The sequence below is a fragment of the Chelmon rostratus genome, chromosome 7 (genome assembly GCF_017976325.1).
Source record: "Chelmon rostratus isolate fCheRos1 chromosome 7, fCheRos1.pri, whole genome shotgun sequence".
Classification (NCBI taxonomy): Eukaryota; Metazoa; Chordata; class Actinopteri; order Chaetodontiformes; family Chaetodontidae; genus Chelmon; species Chelmon rostratus.
The window spans coordinates 24,053,232-24,076,709 of record NC_055664.1 but is presented as its reverse complement, the minus strand read 5'-3'; the positions used below and the strand labels follow the sequence as shown (position 1 = coordinate 24,076,709).

Genomic DNA, 23,478 nt, shown 5'->3' with positions numbered 1-23,478 from the left:
TGAAAAAAGCTGCTGTCTACACCAAATTATATTTTTGAAATGCCAACTTTTTGTTTATTTTCCAATATTCTTTTATTTCTTTCACATTGTTAATATTCATCAGTCAGGGGAAGTAAAAAGCCTACTCTTGAAATTTGTTGTAGTTTGTTGTTTTCCTTGTAGGATCTTTTTATGCAGATTGTTATTTTTCACAGCAACCCCCTGTGCCCTCACCCCAGTAAAAGCTGTCTTTTTCTGCCTATAAGTGACGTCCACTTATCAAAACTGAGATGATGACTTATTTCTTTTCCATGGCTTAGCTTGTGCCAAGAATCAGTGGCATTGTACAGCAGCATCTTGGAAAGATAAATATAGTGTTTTTTCATGTTTGCAAGTGCAGTATAGTAGCCACATTGAGGGCAGCAGTGAAAGCTGAAGAGTGTGCAGTAGAATTATAATCTAATTCTGCTCCACTGCAGACACACATACTTGTCTGTGATTTCTTGCCAATAAACAATGAATTTGCACATGTAGAACAACAGTGTATAAAAACTCTGCATAAGCCAGGAGGGATCATAGATGTCTGAGTCATCCAATAAAAGGGTTTTTGTGTCTGTCTTTGTCTTTCTGTTTCATATCTAAATGATGTTCAGTATGTCAGTATATATCCAAGATTTTCCAAAAATATTTTTCAAATAGGAAGTGACTATGAGAACCTGAGGTTTAAAACGTTTATTTTCCCTGACAGCAACAGTCATTGTGTTTTCATGCTTTGCCAGCAGCGTGGTGGTGTGTGTCAGTGAGTGTGTCTGCCTGTGGAAGAGGGGTGTCAGGGGGTCAGCACTGTTATCAGTTCTACATTTAAAGAAGATTCGGTTGTAAAAAGAAAATTATGAAAGAAAACAAGTCTCTCAGTGAAATGTGCTAAAAAATTCTGCTCCACAACTTTGAAGCATTTGGACTGGCAGGCTTATTTGTATGGGTAAATGAAATGAGAGGCCAGGCATGTCACAATCCAAATGCACAACGTGGAAATAAATTCCCCAAGGCTGATCTACATAATAGTATCTGTAATGGGCCCAAAGGTTCTGTAACCAAAATAATTCTGTCAGACTGACTTCAGGCTTTGTATTTCAAACTGAAAACACACACAGCTGCAGATTCAAAGGAGGACAAAGGAAGCAAAGGCTCTACTACACTTCTGTAGTCTTCATAAGTGACGCGTCATTCCGACTGAATCACTTGGATTATTTTGTCTGGGTGAAAGTGGAGAACAATATCTACACATTTCACCAAAAGTACACAAATGTTTATTTTATTCATTCAATTGATTGAATCCTGTTTCAAGTGAGCATGCCCTTGGGTGGTTGCACTATTGGCTATGCAGTTCACAAAAGTGGCACCGAGGTTGCCAAGGCTGTTTTTAAACAGCTGAGTAGCACCAGATATTGTGTCTAAGTTGTGCCAGTGGCAGTAAGAATATGCCTGTGGCACATATTTTTCCACACTGTAGAGTTTTTTTTGCCATTATATACTGTCAGTTTCATGTGGCAAAAGAAGGAATTCATGAATTATGTAATTGTAGCCATAAAGACAGGTAACATGACAGGTTTAGGAGGTCTGATTTTTGGTTTTGTCTGTGCACTTCACTGACTGTCACACATTCAAAACTCCCAAACGTGCAAAGCTGCAGTTAAGTCACGCTACTGCAAACTGATATCAACTATTCCTTCATCAAAGCTTTGTCTCTGATTGTCAAATCAATTGTAGCCTTAAAGGCTTAAGTCATCCCACTTTAACAACATATGAAGCTGATTCAGATTAACGAAATAGCCTATAAAGGGTTCAAAGAGGGCTCCTTACATCAATTTAACCTTTTGACCTAAAGAAATTTCACTAATTCAAATAATACACAACCTTTTCTGCTGCTTTATATATATTTAATATGGCCTGCTGCTAAATACTTTGCAGCAGCTCAAGCCTATTAAATATACATCTGCCTTGTTTCAACTCTGACAACAGAGCATCTCCACTGAGGACGGACCTTACCTTTATGGTTCCTCTTTGCCTCCGTCTATGATTAACGTCTTCTCTCTTTCATCACATTTCCACATGATGGAGAGAAGTCTTTCTCTCCATCATGCTGAAAGGTTGTTTCCTAAATTTAATGAAAACAATTTTCAAAACGCATCTTTCCATATCTGCTATTCATCACTGCTGCCGTGCTAAACTTGGACGATTCCCTGACTGATCATGACCGGTGCTCATGTCATAGACAGAAATCAAAAACATCTATTTTTTCACGGACATGAAGTGCTACATGATAAGCTGTCCTAAGATATTAAGCATTAGCTAACCTTTAAGTCAACCCAAACGCTTCCACACACTTGGTTTGAATGGGTACTGATCCTTTGCTATGGACAGATCTGACCTTAGGCATAATTAGCCTAATAAAAGCATTAGATATGCTGTCGATATAATTTGCATAATGTGCAAAGGCAGTTTCATTCCTGAATGCAAGTGGTGTCCAAGTGACTTAAAAATGCTGCAGTGACATTTCTCTGGGTCCTTTGTTCACACCTGTCAGAGGAAATGTGATGGGAGACGGCAGCTGCAGCTGCGGCTTCCGCCTCCAGTGAGTCCACCAAGACCATCAAGACCCCGCTGGAGTCTGGTTCTCAAAAACCACACACATACACACACTCGCAGGATGTATTTCTGAAAAAGCAAGAAAAGAATTTCACCTTGTGCTGACAGGATTAATTTCTTACAGCGTCAATTCCAACATAATCCATGGAGATCAGAGTGAGAATAGAAACTGAATTGTCAAATTACTCAGTTGCGCAAGCTGAGGTAACCAAGGAGAAAATAATGGAAAACACACAGCTGAGTTACACAAATTCATATCTCTTCAAAGTTGTTTTCATGTGAAAAGGCTTCTCAAGGACCTGCAAATAAATTCTTCATGATATATATTTTTGCATTACTTGTCAAAAGAAAACAAATTGTGATCCTCTTGTAGTTACAGTCTGCAGTCGCAGTAAGTCTTACTTCCAGTAAGAAACTACATACTGTGAATTTCTGAGACCAGCTTTGATGTTGCTCCACATCACAGAATATTGATAATCTTGGTGATGCTTATCTCAGTGAAAATCATTTCAACACTGAAAGCCATGTAATGAGTCACTCTCACACTAGCACAGAGGTCAAAACCGTCAAGTTATGTTGCTCTGCAATAGAGGAGTACAGGCTCTCTCACACGGCTCTTACATAAGTCTCATTTTTGGAAAACAATGCCTCTCCTATTACAAGCATGCAGCATTGTACTGCTTAAGGTGCTAGTATGGCACATTTTCCATTTTCCCTTTGCAGGCCAGCCGTATGAGAGGCGATGCTGGCCTTTGTATGACCTACAGAAATATGACACTTCGAAAACCATCACCTCAGTTTCATTTCCAAAGTTTGCACTTTCCTGAGCGCTTATGTTGCTGCCGTGTTTTGTTATCATGGTGGGCATCCAGAAGAGAGCTAAACCTTGAAGAAAATTCAGCCCCACTTCTCTATGGCCAGTTGGTTTACCATTCCCTGCCCCATTAGCTTTTATGACTGGTCCACCATTTGCATAACTGGTACGGAGTGGACCTGAATGATTAAAGACTGAAGCTGAAGCTGTCCTATCCATTCAGGCATATGGTGTTATCAGGCTACACAGCAGATGTAGACCATCATACCACCCAGTTGCTTTATGGCTGTTGGGAAAACTTGAACAAGCGTAGCCAGGATGCTTAGAATTCTTCAAAACTGTTGAATAGTGTGGCAATGTGGTCTTTTTCTCAACTACATTGCTGATCTTTTTTTAATGAAAATAAATGTAGATGCCTGTCATGTAACGTGACAGAGAACAATGAGAGACAACATATGTGTCATTTTAGCAGTTATTTTCAGACTACATACACAACTGATTGACTGAAAGGATGAGTGAGCCTCAGCAGGAATCAACCTTTTGCTGAATTTAACAGCACATACCTTTACCAGTGTTTATCCAACACCGGGGCTCAGAGTGTTCAAATTATCAGTGAGAGGAAACAGATGGAGTGTGAAGGCAATGTGAAGATATCGCTTCAAATCAGACTCGGCACAGGTAATGGAAAATAGTTCATGCATGGTTTTTAGAGAAAAGTTCCATCTTCCGTTTTTTTTTTCCGATTTTCTGTTCCCCTCTCTCATAAATGAATGGGTTGGTCAAATTTGAATGTAATGGTAGGTGTTAAGTTAATATGGAGCTGCATGCACCTGAAAAGGTGTTGTGGTCAAACTCTCAAATGAACTCTGAAACCAGCTCCTGCAGACCCAGCTGTCTGGAAAAGGTAAGACAAGCACAACAGCGTCACAGAAAATTAATTTCCTTTAATTTTGTCTGATTCATATGACCTGAATATCTTTTGTGTGCCCAAATTAAAACTGGTCTGTTTTATCATATGAATTGCATTAGGATCAAAAGATCATTTGTCATTTGTAGCCATCACAATGTGTTGCTTTAATTGATTAAAAATCCAATTAGAAAGATTTTCAACACCTCACAGTACAAATGACAACAGCGAATTTGTGAGGTTTTAATAAGGTAATTCATCAATAGCAGTGATTCAGCCATTACTTTCAACACTCTCTGGCACATGCTGTTTTCCTCATCCTCTCTTTGTATTTTCAGCCACTTGGTGATGGAGCATGGTGTCACAGAAAGTGCATTGTTCTCAAACAACTTTTGCATTATTATACAGTATTTATCCATTAATAACATGTATTTTGAATCTAATTACTGAGGTAAGTTATTTGTGTCTTGAACACATTAAGCTTTATGAGGTATGTTAGTGGATGTCAATGCTGCATTGTTCCAAAAATAGATCAAATACTAAAGGCATGTACTTAATTAGATCTGATTCTCATTATCAATTAGATATAAAATTCCCCCTTTAATCATCCTCTTCTTCTCTGCAACAGTGGCTGAGGTGAAGTTATTGTTACTATGATTCAACTAAAAGACTACAGTCCTTCAGGCTAAAGGACATTTTGCCTCTCTGCACCAGAATTCATTCTGCACAGGCTCTCTGCTAGCAGGACTTTCTGTTCTCTGTAAAGAAATCCTCTTTATAGGAGTCATGTAGGGCTTGAGGCTCAGGGGGATGACAGCCACAGATTTGAAATTTACTTTGCAAAAAAACTTGTGTAGTCAAACTAGCTAAAGCAAACATTATGGTGTGATCATTTCCTACGATGCTTGTCCGCCATGCGGCGATATCAGCGGTTTCTTCTTCACACATTAATGGAAAGTGGAGAAGAACAAATGCGAGTGCTGTCTGCTTAGGTAAAACAGGCCATCGCGCTTTCTTCTGGGCACCATGCTCAGCTCCGCCTGCGGTGAGTGTAAATGTTCCAGGCTCCCTTGCTGCCACCACATACTGGCAGCTAACTCCCAAGCCATGCCGCCTGCTAACAGGATTAGCCCCCGAGCTCCACTTGTTTCAACAAAGTTATCAAGTTTAGAAACACAGTCTCCTGGTAGCTTTTGTAACATCAAAGGATTGGTCCTCAACTTTGACAAGTTAATTAATAGTCAAGTTTTGCAAAGCATCCCTTGTGGTTTGCTTGTCTTACGACATTTACTGTAGAGATGTTTTTATTAATAGTCTCTATTTTATATGCTGGTGATCCAGACACATGTTCACTCCATGCGAGCCTTTAATAGAATCAAGGTGGTAATAGAACAGGTGGTGATGGATGTTTAACTAAATAATGGCACATGGTGCAATATTATATTATCATATTGCATCAAATTAGCCTCACTGAAGTTTTATAAAAGACGTTGCAGGGTGAGAAGTAATGTACGTATATTACAGATGCAGGTGAGCAGTAAAACATTTCTAGGATTTCTAGACAGTTTAATATAGATGTTAAATCAACAAAATCAAGTTGGTAGTAAAGTGATTTTAAGAGGATCTATCTGATGTCTCAGCAGTGGGCGATGTGAACCAAAATAGTCCAACTTGCAAAAGATTTGGCAACACTGTGCTGAGCCAGTGTAGTTTGTCTGCTTGCTTTAAAACTTGAAATAGCTTTTGAGCTCTCCTTGAGGGATTTTTGGCTCTTCTCATATTCAACCAGGTGCTTCTGCTTGAGGTGGTGAAATAAGTTTGTTTTATTGCCCCTTTTTGTTGTTACAGTCTTCTTGCACTTCTTACATATTACTGTGGTTTGTTACTACTTTCACCCCTCTGAAGTTGCTCCCTTTTTGGATATGATATGGCACACTCCTGCTCAGCAACACAAAATATGTTTCTGTATTATATAGAATATACAGCATATAAAACAAAACACAAAAAATAAACACAAAATATTCCCTTTATTTTTTTCCTACCTTAAGACTACACAGGGTCACTGATGTAGCTCTAAGAGGTATCTACATTTGCATTTTATTTACAGCTTACTTTGATGTCTTCATATTTACATGGTCAAAGAGAAGCACTAAAAACACAGTGTTGAGAACAAACCAAAACTAAAAATGAGTCCAAAACTTTAGAAAAAGATACAGTCTAATGACGCAACAGTTCTCAGTGCAATATTCCACAATGCAAATATCCTTCATTCATATAATGTTGAACATACATATTTTTTTTGGAAACAAAACATCACTGAATCAACCAACAGCAGAGAAAAAATAACTGTGTACTGTTCGCTTTAATGTTTGTACAGATTGAGACACTCAATCATGCTCCCACCACCCCTAAACACTCAAACAAGTTCATATTTTTGATGGACAAATGATAAGAAAGTCAAGAGTGTGCAGTGGCTTGGCATAGTTCAAAAAGTACCAGACGTCAAATCAATGTCACATTTTCCAAAATAGTCTTGACACCTCTTGAGTTTTCACATAATGACATTTTCAAATGAGCAGGAATCGTCCTTTGCAGTCTCCACTGGGGAGGACACGGACATATAGGAGCTAGAATGTGTCCACGTGGGTTATTTCCAAGGTTGGCGTGTATAGACAACCTTTAGTCTGTAAACGGGAACTTGTACACCTGCAGGTCTAATGCATTTCAGCCAGCCATGGGACCAAGTGGAGCCCTGTTCTGGAGAACGAAAGCACTTTCGATGCTGATCTGCAGGCAGCCCTTAGGGCAAAGGCAATTTGTATCTTTCATCTCACCCACAACAACGCAAAGCCTATCTTTCTCAGCAGCCAATATGTTTATGTAGCATGTATCACTGATGATATTGGTTTCTTTAACCATCTCTGTAGTCTTGCTTTTTAAAAAGATTTTCATCCCAAGCTTTATTTGATTGAACATTGTGGTGAGGAATACTGACTTGAGCTCAGTGATAAACAAACACTGCCTTTCATATGCAATTGAGATCAGAAAAAACGCAGTCTGTCTAATGAAAAGACAGTGAAAAAACAGTAATTAATTTAACTAAACCACCTTTCATAGTTTATTCCATGTGTGGAAACACCCTTAAGTATTGTTCAAGTACAACAATTAACAATAAAAGGGACAATAGTTCACATTTTTTTTAAATTCACATTTGTTATACTGTTATTTCATATAGCTATTTATAAAACAAAACTAAAATGTAATTCAAAACCATTCCTGTAAAATACCTTTTGTTGTTTAATACAGACATTAATTCCACAGTATTTTCTTACAGGGTTGGCTCTTCACTATTTTCATAATCGAGTTGTTTGACCACAGTCAAATAAAAAGGCGCATAGAGAATTAATTCTGTTTTCATTTTCTTCCTCGGAAAAAAAATCCAGTCACAAAATGAAATACACACCAAATAAAAAAGTGACCTCATGTCCTTTGTTGGCTTTACCATACAATTTAAGCTTGATTAAGCAGTTTTGCTAATTTTGTAGTTCATAAAGAAGGCCATCAACATGCACAGTCAGGACTGCACTGAAGCCTTCCAAACTAAGACCACAGATGAGTATCAATCCTCCTCTTAAAAAAATTACAAGACATCACACAAATGAAGGTGCTTTGACAAGTTCAGCTGGGGTTTTGATGAAGGGCTGTACCGCCAACAGAAATCTCTCTCATTATTTAGGGATGACTGGGGCTATGAGGGCTTCAAGTATAAAAAAAGAAGTGATTAAAAGAGAAGGAATCTCCTTGGCTGAAGCGCAGAAAAGGCAGAATGGAGCAAGCTTGTGAATAACAATCTGCAAGTCTGGCAGCAGAGTGAGCCAGTGAACATAATGCATTACCAATACTCCTCTTGGATTCCTTTGAACAGAATCACCAAAAGGAACGAGGAAATGGAGTCACAAAAATAATTCACAGACATCGCAAATTTTCATCCTCTAGCAGCCGCACTTGGAGGGCAAAGACTGTTAAAGAATCTTCAAAAGGAGAAGGGCACTCTTCTATTAATACAGTGCAACTGATTGCAACCATGTTTTTTTCTTTTTTACAGTATATTAAAAACCAAGTTGAGCACAGTCAAAGAAAAAAAAAAAGTGGTCATGTACACAACTGTCTTTGGCAAGAAGTCCCATGTCCTGCATCTGAGTCCGTCACTCCAGAGCCTCGTGTTCATGTCACCTTCGGCCCATTTCGCTCTGTCTCATGAAATGAATGTTGTTGACACTGTCTGCCAGCTCAGGGTACTGGTCAACTGAAACCACGTAGTATCCGTCGTAGCCCTGCACCTTCCCTGAGCCCAGGAGCTGTTGCTTCTCTCCCTCAGTCCAGGTTCGCGAGCCCTCCTCTCCGTCCCTCAGTCTCTGGCGCTCCCGGGCCCAAGCCTGGGCGACGGCTCTCTGCCGGGCCAGCTCCAACACGCGAGCCTTCTCCTCGTCCACACTGCTGCCGTAACGCGTATTCAGACACAGTGCGCCATATTGGAGCTGGATGTCAGTAATGCGCCTAGTCCTGCCATTGAGAACAGTGTTGACCTGAGACACTGTCACATTGACGCCGGTCTCTAGCGTGCGCCGGCCCACCGTCATGCCAATGAGGGCCAGGTCTCCCTCCACTGAGCCCAATTTGACAAAGTAGTGGGTGTCCATTCCAGCGATGGTGAAGTGGAGGTTTTCAAGGTAGAACGCGTCGTTCAGAACTGCAGCCATGCGGCGCCCATCCTCGTTAGCTAAGCTGATGATGTCAGTGCTGATGCGACCGTCTCGGATAGCGAATTTCACCCCCTTGCCGAAGATGGAGCCAACAGAGGCAAAGATCTTCTCGTCCTCTGTCTGAGGACATCCGGCAGTTTTGGCTCTGTAGATCTGGCCAAACCGCTCCAGTTTCACAAAGGCCTTCAGCTGCCTCTGAACCTCACACTGAACGCCCAGCAAAGACTGAAAAACAAAGACAATTATGTTTATCACGTAGCCCCTTCAGCATTTACACAGACAGTATCATATGTTTTCTGCATTTTCTCAGAGCAAGAAATGGATTTACACAATATCAATATTGTACAATACACAACAATACACAATATCACTTGACTGCTTTCTTCTCAATATTTACCAAAAATTCTGACTGCCTCACACCTTCGCTTGTAACCTTTATCCTCCACTGCACGGGGACTAAGCAGCACTGTCTGCTTCCTCCCATTTTCAAACTGAGATCATCATCATTACTAATTCAATGCTACGAGTACAGAGTATAAGCTATTCTTTTTTATGTTAACTCGTATGACTGAGTGAGGATGATTCAACATCATTTGTAAAATGTTCATGTTTTAATTAATGTGATGCAAATCAAGACCTAAAAGCACACACAAAAAAAAGATCTGGGTGTAGCATGCGCTGTAAAACCTGCAGGAAAAACAAAACAAAAACAACAATCTGAGACAGATTTCCTTTAATAACTAATTTTAAAAGGTTTTACAGAATATTATTTCCTGGAGGTCTGCTGCTGAGGTTTGAAATTAGAAAACAAGTGGTGTCATCAAATTAATTTCCACAATAAAATGAAAGGTGTACAAATAAAAGCTTCCTGGTGGTATAAAAATATCCATATTAATCACACATTCTTATTCGATTAATCATCTTTATTACATTATTATATCAATAATGATGTAATTTCTTAACATCCATTATCAGTGGCAAAGAGCAGATCCATGATTCTTTGAAGCTGTGAATGTATCACACATAGTCAAGGTAGGAGCAGAGGTGTCTGTCAGCACATGCAAATTTCTCTGATCATTTGTGACAGGCATGATATTTTGAAAAAGGGTGAAATTATGGCCTTCTGACAGCCATGCTGTGCCAAATATGAAACAGGAATCAGTTGGTTACTAGTGTATATATACATTGTTCCTTAAGGGATCAAAGCTTTGTATAGATACCACACTCCCTTCAGCCAAAATTAATACTTTGTCATAATACTACTTGACAGGAGATAGTCCTCAGGAAGAAAAAAAGATGTTGAAGTGAGGAGAGTGATATGAAATGGAAGCTGGCCAACACATAGTGGGACAGTTGCCTGAACGCATCTGAGCAGCAACAAAAAGACTCTCAAAAAGTGTGCCTTCTTGCCATCGCCCAAGATAAGAGGCTGCGAGCGTCCTGAGGAGTTTTTGTCAGCCAGTCACAGCCGAAGTCCTCCTGACAGTTTCTAATTCTGTCTCTCTGTGCCTCCGATAGAGGGTGGCTACAGGCTGGGGGACTGGTGGAGGAGTGTGGAGCAGGCTGAAATGACCGGCTATCTGCCTGCTCTCTGACATGACACCGCATCAGATCCTGCGTGAAGAGGAAACATACGAGGGGGAGGGGGCAGCTGTGCTGTTTGGCCCCTCGGGAGAGGTGGCCTGGGGGGACACTTCACACCATGCCACTCCATGTTTGTTTACCGTGCCAACAGTGTGACCCGGTCAGCTGTCCCTAGGGCTCTTGGGGGGAAAGGGGGCAATGTCCTCCACTTCACTGAAACAGCCTCCCAGGACACTCCCAGAGAGACATCATTCACATAGCATGGGGTGCAATCAGCCTCCAGCACAAGCCAGAATGAGAGATCAAGCCTTGTGCAGCACAAACCTCATCTGTCTGGCCCCTCACAGCATTTTTCAATCTGTGTGCGGATTCAGCAGCATGGGAAAATAGGGGCTTAAATGAAAAGAGATAGAAAGGCAGGCATACGTTCCTCCTGTATAAAGTAAAATAAAATGCCAAGTGCGCAGGACATACCACATGTAGTTTTAAAGCTATATTTATGCTTCAAAGAACCCTACATTTAATTAGGCTCGTCTGGCAGTGAGGATCGGCATGGCTTTACCCAGTTCAGAGCACCATTTTGCAAGCAGGAATTCCAGATACGAATGTCATTGCCTCGTCTCCTACACAGGATAAAGACTAATTATCTCAATCTTTCCTGACATATCATTTACACTACACACTCCAGAGAGGTGTGCTGAAGGAAGAGCTCCCTCACAAAAATGAGTCAAACCTTCAAATCTAGGCTAACTTTTCTATTTAAAGCCTCAGTTACAGGATTTCTAGAGATATTACAGTGTATCATGGGGATTCTTGAATATATAAAGTCTGGGCATGTAGATGAAAAATTAGCTTTCAGTGATATTATGAAACAAATGGACCTACTTCTATTTAATGCTTCTGAGTGAAGCAAACATAAACGATAGAAGTCCTTACGGAAGTCCTTCTACAAGACTGCTTCAAAGAAACCGATGTTAAAAAAATGCAAGCAACCTGATATCTTGGCTTGCTGTGGTGGAGTTACCCTCTCCAAAATGATGGTTCAGGACTTTAAAACACAGAATCTTTCTGATCATACAGAGTGATTTCCTTATCAGTAAACTTGACATAAGTCATTTTAGACTTGAAAATGTTGATTAAATTGTGAGGTCTGAGGTGACGACTGATTTAATCGACATTGCAACTGTACGTCTGCTGATTTATTCTTTTTAATCTACAACACTATTCCGTCATATATAAAGCTCAGATATTTGAAATGGAAATTACCGGGGTGGCGTTAGATTCAATTAGATATTTCCTCTGTTTCAGTTCCTTTGTAGATCGGCACCTTGGGTGAGTTCAGAAATTCTCAGTGGAGTATCAGGCACAAGCAGCATGCATGAGTCAGTCCCTGGGGGCTTTGACAGTAACCCTCCCAAATGCAGTCTATGCTAGATGAGAATATAACTGGGATTCCTGCTATTATGGTTCTGCACTTTGTATATGACCTGTAAAATAAGAGTGTGTTCAGTGTTTGAAATAGTGCTTGAGAGTGTGTGAAGTGTTTTATTTCCTGTGTAATTCACTACGGTGTGCTGGAATGCCTTGAGTAAGACTGAAACTCTTTTCATGACTTAAATGCATATAAACCACATTGGAGCACTTACTATTTTTGTCAACAAACAGTTGAATTAAACAACAGTAACGCAGGTTATACTGTCAGTGAAATTGTATATATATTTATAGTATATTTAATATCACAGGTAGAAAAAGTGATTCTAATATTAATGGGGATATGAAATGAAAAACATGAACTATGTGTCTGTTAAGAATTTTTAATTGCTGCTTTGAATGCTTTAAATTCTATATATATAAGTATATAAAATGAAACTCAAACAGTAGATGGTATTACACCATATTTTAACCATCACTGCTTTCTCTGATTATTAGGCCCATTTGGTGTGCAAGCCTAAACTGGTTGGCTGGTAAGATCAGAGGTTAAAAATTTAGATAACCCTGTGTTGCATCAAGGCGTACAAATGTTTTAGAACAACAAATACCCACTGTGTTAAGGTAGCAGCCAGAGTGTCACTCAACATGAATCCGGCCTCCTGATGGGTGGCGTTCACGAGTCTAGCTGTAACCAAACCCAGGAAAACAGTGGCCTCTTCAATAATTCATGTGAGTTGGAGGCATCTTAAAAGGGCTGATAAACGCGGGAATCAGAGCATGTCTACTACTTCTCAGACCTTGGGTAAAGGTGTAAGACTGAGATGAAATCAATGGCCAGTGGTGGAGGGAATGGAGAGTGAATTTCCCTAATGGCAGGACAATTACAAGAGCTGTTTAGCCTGACCCCATTCCCCAAGATGAGGACTAGGGGCAGGGACCCAGCTCACTGGGCTGTGTTTTGGTCTGATAGCTGGCAGCTCCTCTGGGAGTCTGGCTACACAGAGCATGTCTATTTGCTAATGATGTTTGAGAGGAGGGGAGGAGAGGTATAAGAAGGCGATCTGTGGCAAGGTGAAAGGTGGAACAGGTGAAAGTGACTGCTTTACCTTGGTGCTATCCCACTCCTGTGTCTTGATCTGGGTGCGGACTAACTCGTAGGATGGCTCCATGGATTCTGTGCTTGGTTTGCGATAGCCGGGGATGACGTTGTACAGCTGGAAGCCAAAGGTCACCAACCAGCTGTTCACATCTGCAGAGGAGGGATCAAAACATTGAAACAGTCATATACATGTACTGATATCTTAATGGACACAATCATTTCTGGCTCCAGATGAAAAACACTATGAGTTGATTTGTTCAATTTTAACAGTTGACATTCTGGGGTCAAGTGGCTGTCTCCTTGAAATACTCCTCACTCGGTGTGAGCACTTGATTTGTTTGTGAGAGTGGACAAGCTATAATAAACACTTGAGATGGTGCCAATGATTCACGTCCACTCGTGCAGGTGCAACACTAATGACACACAGCTGGGTCCCAGAAATGCCAAGAGACATCTCAGAGTGTCTGCAGTGCTGATAATTATATACTGTAATTTCATGTCATTTCAAAGCAGCCAAGACAGCCACACAAGATATTTTCAAGACTCAGCAGGTTCTTCTGCAATAATTTTTTTCCCTAATGAGATACTGAAAAAGGGGAAAGTGACGTGTCCTGGATTCAAATCCATGCAATCATGATAATGTGGTTCGTATAATAGCAGCCACCAGCACTGTGGTTATAGGTGTTGCTGCCACCCCCTATGATAAGTTGTCATTAATTCTGAATATCACAGAGAAAGCTACAGACATAGCTGGAAGCAAAGCCTGTTTAATCTGAGCCATTTGTTTCTTGCCCCTTTCAATGTGTTTGTTATGGACAGAATCATTGCTGTGACACTTGAGGGGCAAGTTTGTCACAGATTGGCAGTGCCACACTGTGGCACCTGACAAAGCTTTTTAAAATGAGAATTTGTTTGAGGACAATGAAAGGACCGTGATAATTTAGTGAAAGGAATGGAAATGTCAGCGCCATCAATCACAATTGAGGCAGACCCACTACAGTATATCTAACAGTCTGCTTAGCATTCAAATGCCAGTCAGCCCCTAATCCTAATGGTGGATTGTGAAGCTGAACGCCTTTCTGTTTGGCAGCCGGCTAAATGGCTTTGTTGAACAGAAAGAATGAGAAGCCTAGACTCCACCTGAACAAAGAGGGACAATTTTTCCACTCCATGTTGTCTATAGGTAAATGGTGTACAATTGATTATCTAATAGCCAGCATAAGCACTATCAAGAAAATATACTGAAGAATGCACAGAGAGAATTAAATCTCTCATTTGTGAATGAGATCTAGCTGAAGCCGACTGGTATAACCACAGAGCAGTCACGGAGTATCCTTAACAATGTTGTTTTCCTTCCAGCCAAAGAGGTTGATACAACCAGCCCTGGCTAAGGTTTCTATGGATCCATTGTGCTCTCCTTCTCCACTGGGGTGCTTTCACTGCCATTTACCCCCCCTCTACCACAAAGCAACACAAAACGATGTGATATTTCTGGGAAGGGACCTGAGTGTTCAACAACAGAGGGGGCTTTGCTGCAGAGCATTGTTCCCTTTGAGCACCTTCAAAACGATAGCCACTGGGCACACGCACAAGCATGTACGTACGTACATACATACGTACATACACACACACACGCACACACACATACACACACGTGCGCACACACACCAGAGCAGAAAAACAACCTCCGTGTCCCAGTGAGGAAGCTCTTAAAAGCCTCTCTAGCACACTGCTTTTCAATTTAATTTTGGCAGGGTCTGTTCTTCCATTTGGGGCTTGTTGTTTAGAATAAAACACACCAAATTTGAGAGAGGAACCTGACATGAGTATTCTTTGTTGAACTGCAAACAACAGCAGTTTCACAGGGTTAAGATATGGGCCCACTCCTTCCCATCCACACATGCAATTTTAGCATCATAAATCAGTTATATGCATCATTGATTGCTCTAGTTGGACTCACTTAACATCTGCCAACTGCTATTTATATACAGTTACTTACCTGTAAACAGTTCAAATCATTGTTTTGATTATTTTGAGTATGCTTCCTACTTACTTTTGATAAAGCTCTTAGAGGAATACTTCAAAGAAAATCGTGCTTTTGAGTATGAAATACACACTGCCTCAAGGCTTGAAATGTCGCCTTGACAAATTTGCAGCTTGCTGCTTTGCAGAGGATGGCAGCTATGGTTTGAGAAGTTTTTTCTTTTTCCTTTCATCAAATCCTCTCATCTATGTAAAAACATAGGTCTGTTAAGTAAGCTTACCGGTCATGTAGCACTTTATCTCCTCATTGTTGCTGAGAGGATTGTTATTCTTGAACATGTACAAGTTGAATGGCAGAATGTGGTTGCTGTTGAGACGTTTCCAGATTTCATGGTCAGGTGTTGTCCAGCGGCCTGCAAGGACATCATAGTCCCGTCTGCCCATGTGGACCAGTCTACTGAGAGGCTCATACAGGCCTCCCTGGTAGCCGATTATCAGCTGGAAGCTGGGGTTCGTGTCGAGGTAAACCTCTCCGAACGCTGTATGGAGGACCTGCTTTATCATGAGGCCTGAGCCACTGAACACAGCCAGAGGGGTGCCTATGTTATCACAGGCCACATAAAATTCATCCCCGCTGCTTAGCTCCATAGCAAACAGGTGTCCTTGCAGGTCATAGTACAGTGAAGTGATCTCGGAGCTGGAGTGATTGTACATATGGGTGACTCGAGTGGGGCTGGATAAGTCTGCATAGAAGAACTGCAGGTGGTGGCCCATGCTGTTCCTGCTGGACACCCTCCTGCCCAGGCCATCATAGCGGTATTTGATGCTCCAACCGCTCACTTTGTTGTACACCTTAACCAGCAGGCCTGCTGAGTTGTACTCAAAGTAGTCGTTTCCTCGCTGCTTGAGGAAGCCGTCCTCATCCATCCTGTACTGTACGTCTCCCAAGCGAGTAATGCGGTCTCTGATATCATAGCGTAGTGGGGTGAGGCGTGCGCTGTTTCCAGGGCTGAGAAGGTGCAAGTTGCCGTTAAGGTCGTAGCTGTACCTCCACAGAGGCTTGTCGTTGATGGAGACCACCTGAAGTTGACCATCAGCATCGTACTCGTATGTGTAGCGTGTGGTGTTGGCATAAGGTCCAACCTTTAGCTCCTTGGCGACCACTCGTCCCATGTTGTCATACTGCACCATCATCCAGTACATGAGCGAGCGAAAGATCTCATACTGGACCTCCTTCACCCGTCCATAAGCATCAAAGTGTTTGGTGTGGGTCATCACTGCTGTGGTGATAATCTGATTTATGTCATAATAGATTACTCCAAATTTGCCGAACTGCTCTGTTTTGCCAGACACATCGTCATAGCGATACAAGTCGATTGGCAGCGGTGTTTCGTTGATGACAGCCTGCATGCTTGTGACTCGGAAACTGTTGTCGTAGACATAGTCAAATCTGGCGTTGACCATGCCTTCTTCACTGAATCTGAAAATCTGTCTGTCAATCAATGGGCCAATCTGACGGTAGCGGATGGTGCAGGTGAAGCCCTCACTCTGAAGGTTGACTGTCTTCAGCATGCCTGCCACCTCATCATAGGAGAAACCGATGCGTGTGGTGTCATAGAGAATCTCCAGCAGCTTGGCAAGCTTGCCGTATTTGTAGATGACCCTGCGGCCTGTGCCCAGGTAGGTGGTCTGAAGCAACTGACCGTCCTCACTGTAGTCCTGGAGCACTGACGCATTACCTTCAGGGGGCCGGTAGGTGTTTCTGTAGTAGCCAATGGAGCGGGAGGTCTCTAGCGTCTGCCGTGCCACGTTGGGCATAGTCACAGAGGACAGTCGGTCGTTTCTGTCAAATTCAAAGATATACTGCCTCTGGCTGTAGAGCAGCAGTACCATGGACTGTAAAGAGAATAGGGAAGTATTATTATTGTTGAGTAGCATGATTGTCACAAGATAAAATATCTTATATTTTTGCTCTTTGCAAAAACACAGTATCACAAAATACGACACAAGATTAAAAAATAAAAGAGGATATGATTTTAAAAAAGCCATTAATTAATGTCTGTTTCAGGTACATAAAACATAAATAAAACATGATAAAAATGACAATATACTTAATGTTTTTACCTCATCAACATTGATTTTTGTAAATATCTGCTTATTCTGAATTTGATGCAGCAACACATTTCAAACAAGTTGCAACAAAAGACTGGGAAAGCTGTGAAATGATCCAAAAACACCTGGAACATTCAACAGGTAAGCAGGCTCTATGGTAACAGGTGATAGTATCATGATTGGGTATGAAAGGAACATAACTGAAAAGGCTCAGTTGTTCACAAACGAGGATGGAGCGAGGCTCACCACTTTGTAAACACATTAAAGGATGTTGCGACATGGCCTGTCTGTTGTCAGTAAACACAGTTCCTTAGCAAATGATTGTATTCTGTTTTTGTTCACATTTTACACAGTGTCCAAACTTTTTGGGAATCTGGGTTGTACAAAACAGAAAACAAATGAAATAACACAAAAATGATTTAATTTGAATCTATTCCTTACATTACCTACATACTGTGACTACACACTGTAACTTACAAGACACTGGCATACAACAAATAGACAACCAAATGCAAAAGCAATAACATATAATGCCTGCAAGTCTGATGCAGACCAAATCTAATTTCTATGTATATAGTGGAGTTGTTGATATTCCTGTGACATTAACATTTCCTAAAGAGATGATTTCACAAACAGGCTACCTTGTATTTCTTATTTGTGAGATCTTTTGATCCAAACAGTATCAGGGAACAGAATTTTTCACAACTCCGCAAATCACAAATTTCCATTCACACCCTTCTTGCACCAATGAATGACGTCTTTAAGTCAGTTCTAAGGTTGTCACAACAGGCTACCAGCATCTCAGCTCTTAGAGGTGGCTGAAAAACGGACGATAGACTCTTAACAAGGTGACTGCCTGCCCTTTTCATATTACACAGCTCTTCACCTTCTCCTCAACAATCTTGCCTTCAATTAGTGAGTAGAAAGTGACAATTCTGTTCTTCTCATCAGAGCTATTTCAGGTTGAGCTTTGCTGCCAGACTATGGTAACAAAGTGTAACATCTGCGGCGCACCAGACAGGTTTTAATTACATTTCTGCTGATATCTGTGCTGGAGCCTGATAATGCACCCCAAACACTGCTGCAAGATAACAAGTTAACTTATAGCTTCAGCAGTCTAAAATCTCCTGTCGAGGTTCTTCCACAAATGCACCTCCACAATTTATTTGTGTCTTACAATCCATTTGATCATCATTAATCACAACAATTTAATCACAACACCAACAATTCGTACCTTCTCAAGGTAAGTGTAGCTCCAGGATTTACCATCAGCAAATATCTGGGAGGTGATTCTGCCATTCTGGTCATACTCCATGCGTACAGACATGGTACCTCTTTGGATACCTGCCACATGTCCCCCAGGGGAATAGGTGACATTGACTCCATTCAGACGACTGCTTGGCGCCCACAGAGTGGGCCGCCCAGCATGGTCGTAGTGGATCCTTAACGTGAACTTCCTGTGGTCATCGTAGACCTTTTCGGTCCTGGTGATTCGATCAAAGTCCAATGACAGCAAGTTCCTGTTGTGAACCTATAGGAGAGGAAGCAGGGAGTAAGAAACATTTAATTTGACCACAGCAAATCCACTGAGTGGGAATAAACATGTTCAGAAGTCTGAAATGATTGAGAGGAATTGGTGCTCAGCTCTTCTGAGGTGGAACCTTATGAGGAGAGCTTTAATCACAAAGTGATTATTTTATATTCTTCTTTTCACAGCTTTTAATTACAACAGAGGAGCTGTATCTCAGGACTGCAGGAGCCATTGAAGTGATGAAATTATAAGAATTACCATATTTCTTTGTTTGTGCAAAAATTCAGCAGTCTTAGTGGGAGTATGCCTATTCATGCAAAAAACATTAGAGCCACATTGATCATTAAATTCATTTTCACTGCTTACTGAAAGAATTACCAGGCGAAGATGACTGTCATTTTATTTAGCCATTTCCACAAATTGGAAGAGAGGAGAAAAAAATCAATTCTTCTCCTGTGTGACTCAGAACATTGTTCAAATGACACTTCACATTTTTTGCCTCCTTTGAATGCATGAGGCTGCACACAGTGACCCTTTGGTTTCACTGTGATTGAAGCAGAATGAAACTGCTCTGAAGAGTGTAATCCTCAAGGCTGTGTTCAGGCCAGCAATGAGTCGAACCCGCTACCAGGCTTTATTTTACTTCAGATTCAGACCCTAACATTACGTTTCTCAGTCCGCAGCCTTTGCAAGCAGAAGCTGCAGAGGAAAAAGAAATCAAATGAAAGAAAATGGCCTTAGGTTGCAGGTCAGAGAAAATATTCATACAAACCGCTCCTTTAAGCACCATCTGGAAGATTTGGGAGAATGTGGTAGGGAAGGTCTCTGGCATTAATTAAAACTACCCCCCATTATGTATTATTTAACATTTTTTTTAATTATTTATGTAGTAGTAGTAGTTTGGCTTCAGATGTGGTACCGTTAAGCTTGGTAAAATTCTTTGCAAGGATTAAAACGCTGTGGCTCAGAAAGCTGTTTCTGGCTACATTCCAGACACATGCCACAGAGCAGGTCGCAGGGGGCTCGCTGAGAAGCCTCACTTTTTCAATCTCACATTGAGAAAAGCATGCTTAGGTCTCTCATCTGTGAAGGGACAATTACACCAGAGGCAATTAATGTCACTGATATCTAATTGAGAGGATTACTTTAAACTAAAAGCAACAGATTCATGAGGCGCGTGATTCCGTGACGGTTTGGTGGTCGGCACAAGTAATTTGAGCCCACAATGATGGGAGGGGTCCTCCAATGGATCTAGGAATAAAAACAGGGGGGGTCCAAATTATTTATCTTGACATTCACTTACTGTCATAAGTGTCAGAGTGCACTGACAAAAACGAAATTACTGCAGCATTTAGATAATGATTTGTTAAACCACCTTAATTCTTAAAGATAAGTGACTGGATATCACAGACTGACACCCCTCCTAAAGCACTGGATGCAGTGTTGGGCAGCAGAGGTCCACCGTTTGTCCGAACAGATAGTATTGAGATTGCTTCCAACAGGAAATAAGGTATAAGAGAGGAAGTTCCTCATGGCAGGATCTGGTTCGCCAAAGACTCAGCAGGGTGGAAAAAACCTCTTACAGCAGAGATCCCAAGATCCCATGAGATTGGAAACCCAGTCAAGAGGAATTATTTTAAATTGGACATTGCCTCTAAAAGGAAATTCTCAAAGACAGTAGATGTGTTAGCCACAGAAGAGAGACTATTACAGTACATTAGACCCACGATGTTGTATTTTAAACTGTCCTCAACATAAAACATTACAGCAACATCTGATCTTTCAATCAAAATCAATGACTTTTGTGTCAAATGACAATCTCAATCTGTCATTTCAAGTGAAAATGTCTTTCATCAGTTCTCCTGATTAATTCAACCATTGCTCTATTTTCTTCAATAACATCAGTTAAGTTTATTCTCACATTGCAATCAAAGAAAACAGATTCTATCTTTTTATTCCTTTCCGCCTCGTATCTCTTTTGAACAAACGGCCTGACATTATAAGGCACTGTGATGATACTAAATGTAGAAATACAGATATATCTGCGTCTTTTTTTTTTTCAACACTGAAGTGGTTGAAGATTCATGCTATGGTGGAGTGGCAGCCACAAGGGTTTTCTCATTAGTGTGTATTTACACACTACTCAATCCAAGAGAAGGCTTTGGAAAGAAACAGAGTTACTGTGCTTCCACAAAATAAATCATGAACGGTATGCGTGGCAGGGAGAGGCGAGCCCAAGCGGCATGCCACGGCGGATGGGGTAAACTGAGGACCATCAGTGACCCGTTTAGCCTTGGGACATGAAAGGCACAGTACAATAAACATGTGCACATGTCTTGTGTACTTATGCCAAAAAAACAGCCAGAGAAACACAGTGGAACACAGACAGCGACAACCCCAACACTTCCGTTTTTCATCTTTGCATTCGTAGCACAAGAAAGATGTGAAGTCAGAGCCGCACAGTTTCCTCTCTTGCTCTGTTTCTCATGCATCCCTCTGTTATGTATTCGAGCCCCCCTGACACACACACACAGACTGCCACACACTCATCCAGCCACCCACGTAATATCACTTGACATGCCACTCAAGGTCGCTCAATGATTCCAGCTCTGTTCATCCCCTCTGTTCTTGCCATTAGGCTGCTCCCATTTCCTATCTCACCCCTGGGGCCATTGTCTGTAACATACATTAGAAGCTTTCACTTCCAGAGGGATGACAGGGCCATTAAATGAACAGCCAATGACAGACAAAGTGGCACCTCCCCATTAGCTGTGTCGCCTCCCAAAGAATGTGGAAGACGACTTAACTAAAGTTGTTATTTGCTTCACAAAGCCAAGAAAAACTTTACAAGCCAATCAATCAGGATACAACTTTTACATGTGCTCCCTGTGTTAATAGCTATTTCCAGCGGGTCATTCTAGATGCGTGACGGTTAAACATTGGGTGTTTATCTCATTATGAAAAAGGATCTGGTGATATTCTGTGTGTACCTGTGTCATCTTGCAAGTTTAGCTTGCTGAGGCCATTTACACAGCCACATATGTCTCTTCATGTTTATCCAACATTTTTTATAGACTTTTCTTATCAAAATATTATTATTATAACATTATAACACTAAGTGTGCACAACACTTTATTTAGTCTGCTCAGGTCACATTCAGGCCAAATCCAGACTATTAGTATTAAATAAATGCAAGAGCTTGTATTGGTTTGAGCGTGCTGCAACAGATATAGGTGAGAAGGCTGCATATGATCCCGAAAGTCGAGTTTGTGTAATGCATCCATGAGCCTACCCATCCCAAAAACACAGCACGGCAATTTATAGCTATGAGGCACAATTTCCCAACTCTGCAAAGTCATTACAGTTTCAATAATTTTCTGCTCTGTGTCAATGATAAACAAGATAAGTTAGATAAACAACAGCATTACCTCAATCATGCTACCGGGTATTCTACAAGGAATGGGTGCATGTAAGTGATGGGCCAGTTCAGTGCGTAGCCAGATGACGCTGTATTGCATTTCAGCAAAGGTTGAGGCAGGCTGCATTTTTTTACCAAACAATCCTGCATTTTGGACTCTGCTGTGCCAAACGCGGGGTCCTAATTTTTTTTTGCTTGTTTGTTTTGTGACACAGAGCTAATGTTGGTCTGAATGTAGCCCTAACAGCCATCCAGTGAACAGGGCTGCTTTCTGTTAGCCTACACCCTAGCCCCACACTGAGGAATGCAGAAGTCTGTCAGTCAAGACTAGATTGCACAGTCATATAAAGGACGTAGCTGAAATCCAATAGCATTTTGAGCAAGCAAGAAATTTTCCTCACACCCTGTCATCCTTTATCAGTCACTTTGTGGCCATTTTTTAGTGTGTACAAGCACAAGTCACTTTTAGCAATGCGGCACGCTTACCCTTAATCTGCGTCCATACACAGTGACCTGGCCACGAGCCTGCTCCTTCCTCTGTCTCCACTCCACCAGGTTAAGGCCATTGTCGATGGCCAGGGTTACGTTCCTCTTGCTGACTGTTGGGATGACCGTGCCGGCCAGCAGGTGGGGCTCGGTGTGCAGGGACACCTCCATCCCATTGGCCAATACCAGCCGCAGCGAGCCATCGAGACCAATGAAATAGCTGTTCCGAACTTGATCTGAGGAGGGCAGAGGGGAAAACGATTATTATTATAAGAAGAGAAACAATCAGAGCTTCTTGTAGCTGAAGTAAGAGGACTAAATCTAATATCCATCTCAGTCAGACTCAAACATAATGACCTAAAATGGCTGCTCAGCAAAAAGAAAGCCTTTAGCAGCAGTATTTAACTGAACCCCTGCAATAATGTTGGGTTTGTGACAACAAAGATCAATAGTGAGAGGTTTCACAGCGCCAGTAAAGTAAAGTTTTACAGCTGTTGCAGCAGCCTCGAGGATATGGGGGAATGAAAACTATCAAAGCTGCTAGCTTGCCTCTGGCCACGGAGAAGGCAGGGTGAACACACACACACACACACACACACACACACACACACACAGACACACACACACACACACACACACACACACACACACACAAGGGATAAATCTGAATCTGTCTGTTACTGTCCCCAGGTGACGACAGCCTGTGTTGCAGCCGCAGACCA

General features: G+C 41.5%; 1 protein-coding gene across 5 annotated transcripts in view; it reads right to left on the bottom strand.

Annotated features, from left to right (window-relative positions):
• Positions 1-8,578: 8,578 nt before the first annotated feature.
• The window catches only part of tenm4 (teneurin transmembrane protein 4), a 113,292-nt gene continuing 98,392 nt past the window's right edge, over positions 8,579-23,478 (bottom strand). For all 5 annotated transcript variants that reach the window (XM_041940107.1, XM_041940108.1, XM_041940109.1 and 2 more), the window contains 5 exons: positions 22,757-22,992; positions 18,556-18,852; positions 15,491-17,105; positions 13,234-13,376; positions 8,579-9,337 (listed from right to left, as the gene is read on the bottom strand). In XM_041940107.1, coding sequence (XP_041796041.1) covers positions 8,579-9,337; positions 13,234-13,376; positions 15,491-17,105; positions 18,556-18,852; positions 22,757-22,992 — 3,050 coding nt within the window. The remainder of the gene's footprint in view (positions 9,338-13,233; positions 13,377-15,490; positions 17,106-18,555; positions 18,853-22,756; positions 22,993-23,478) is intronic.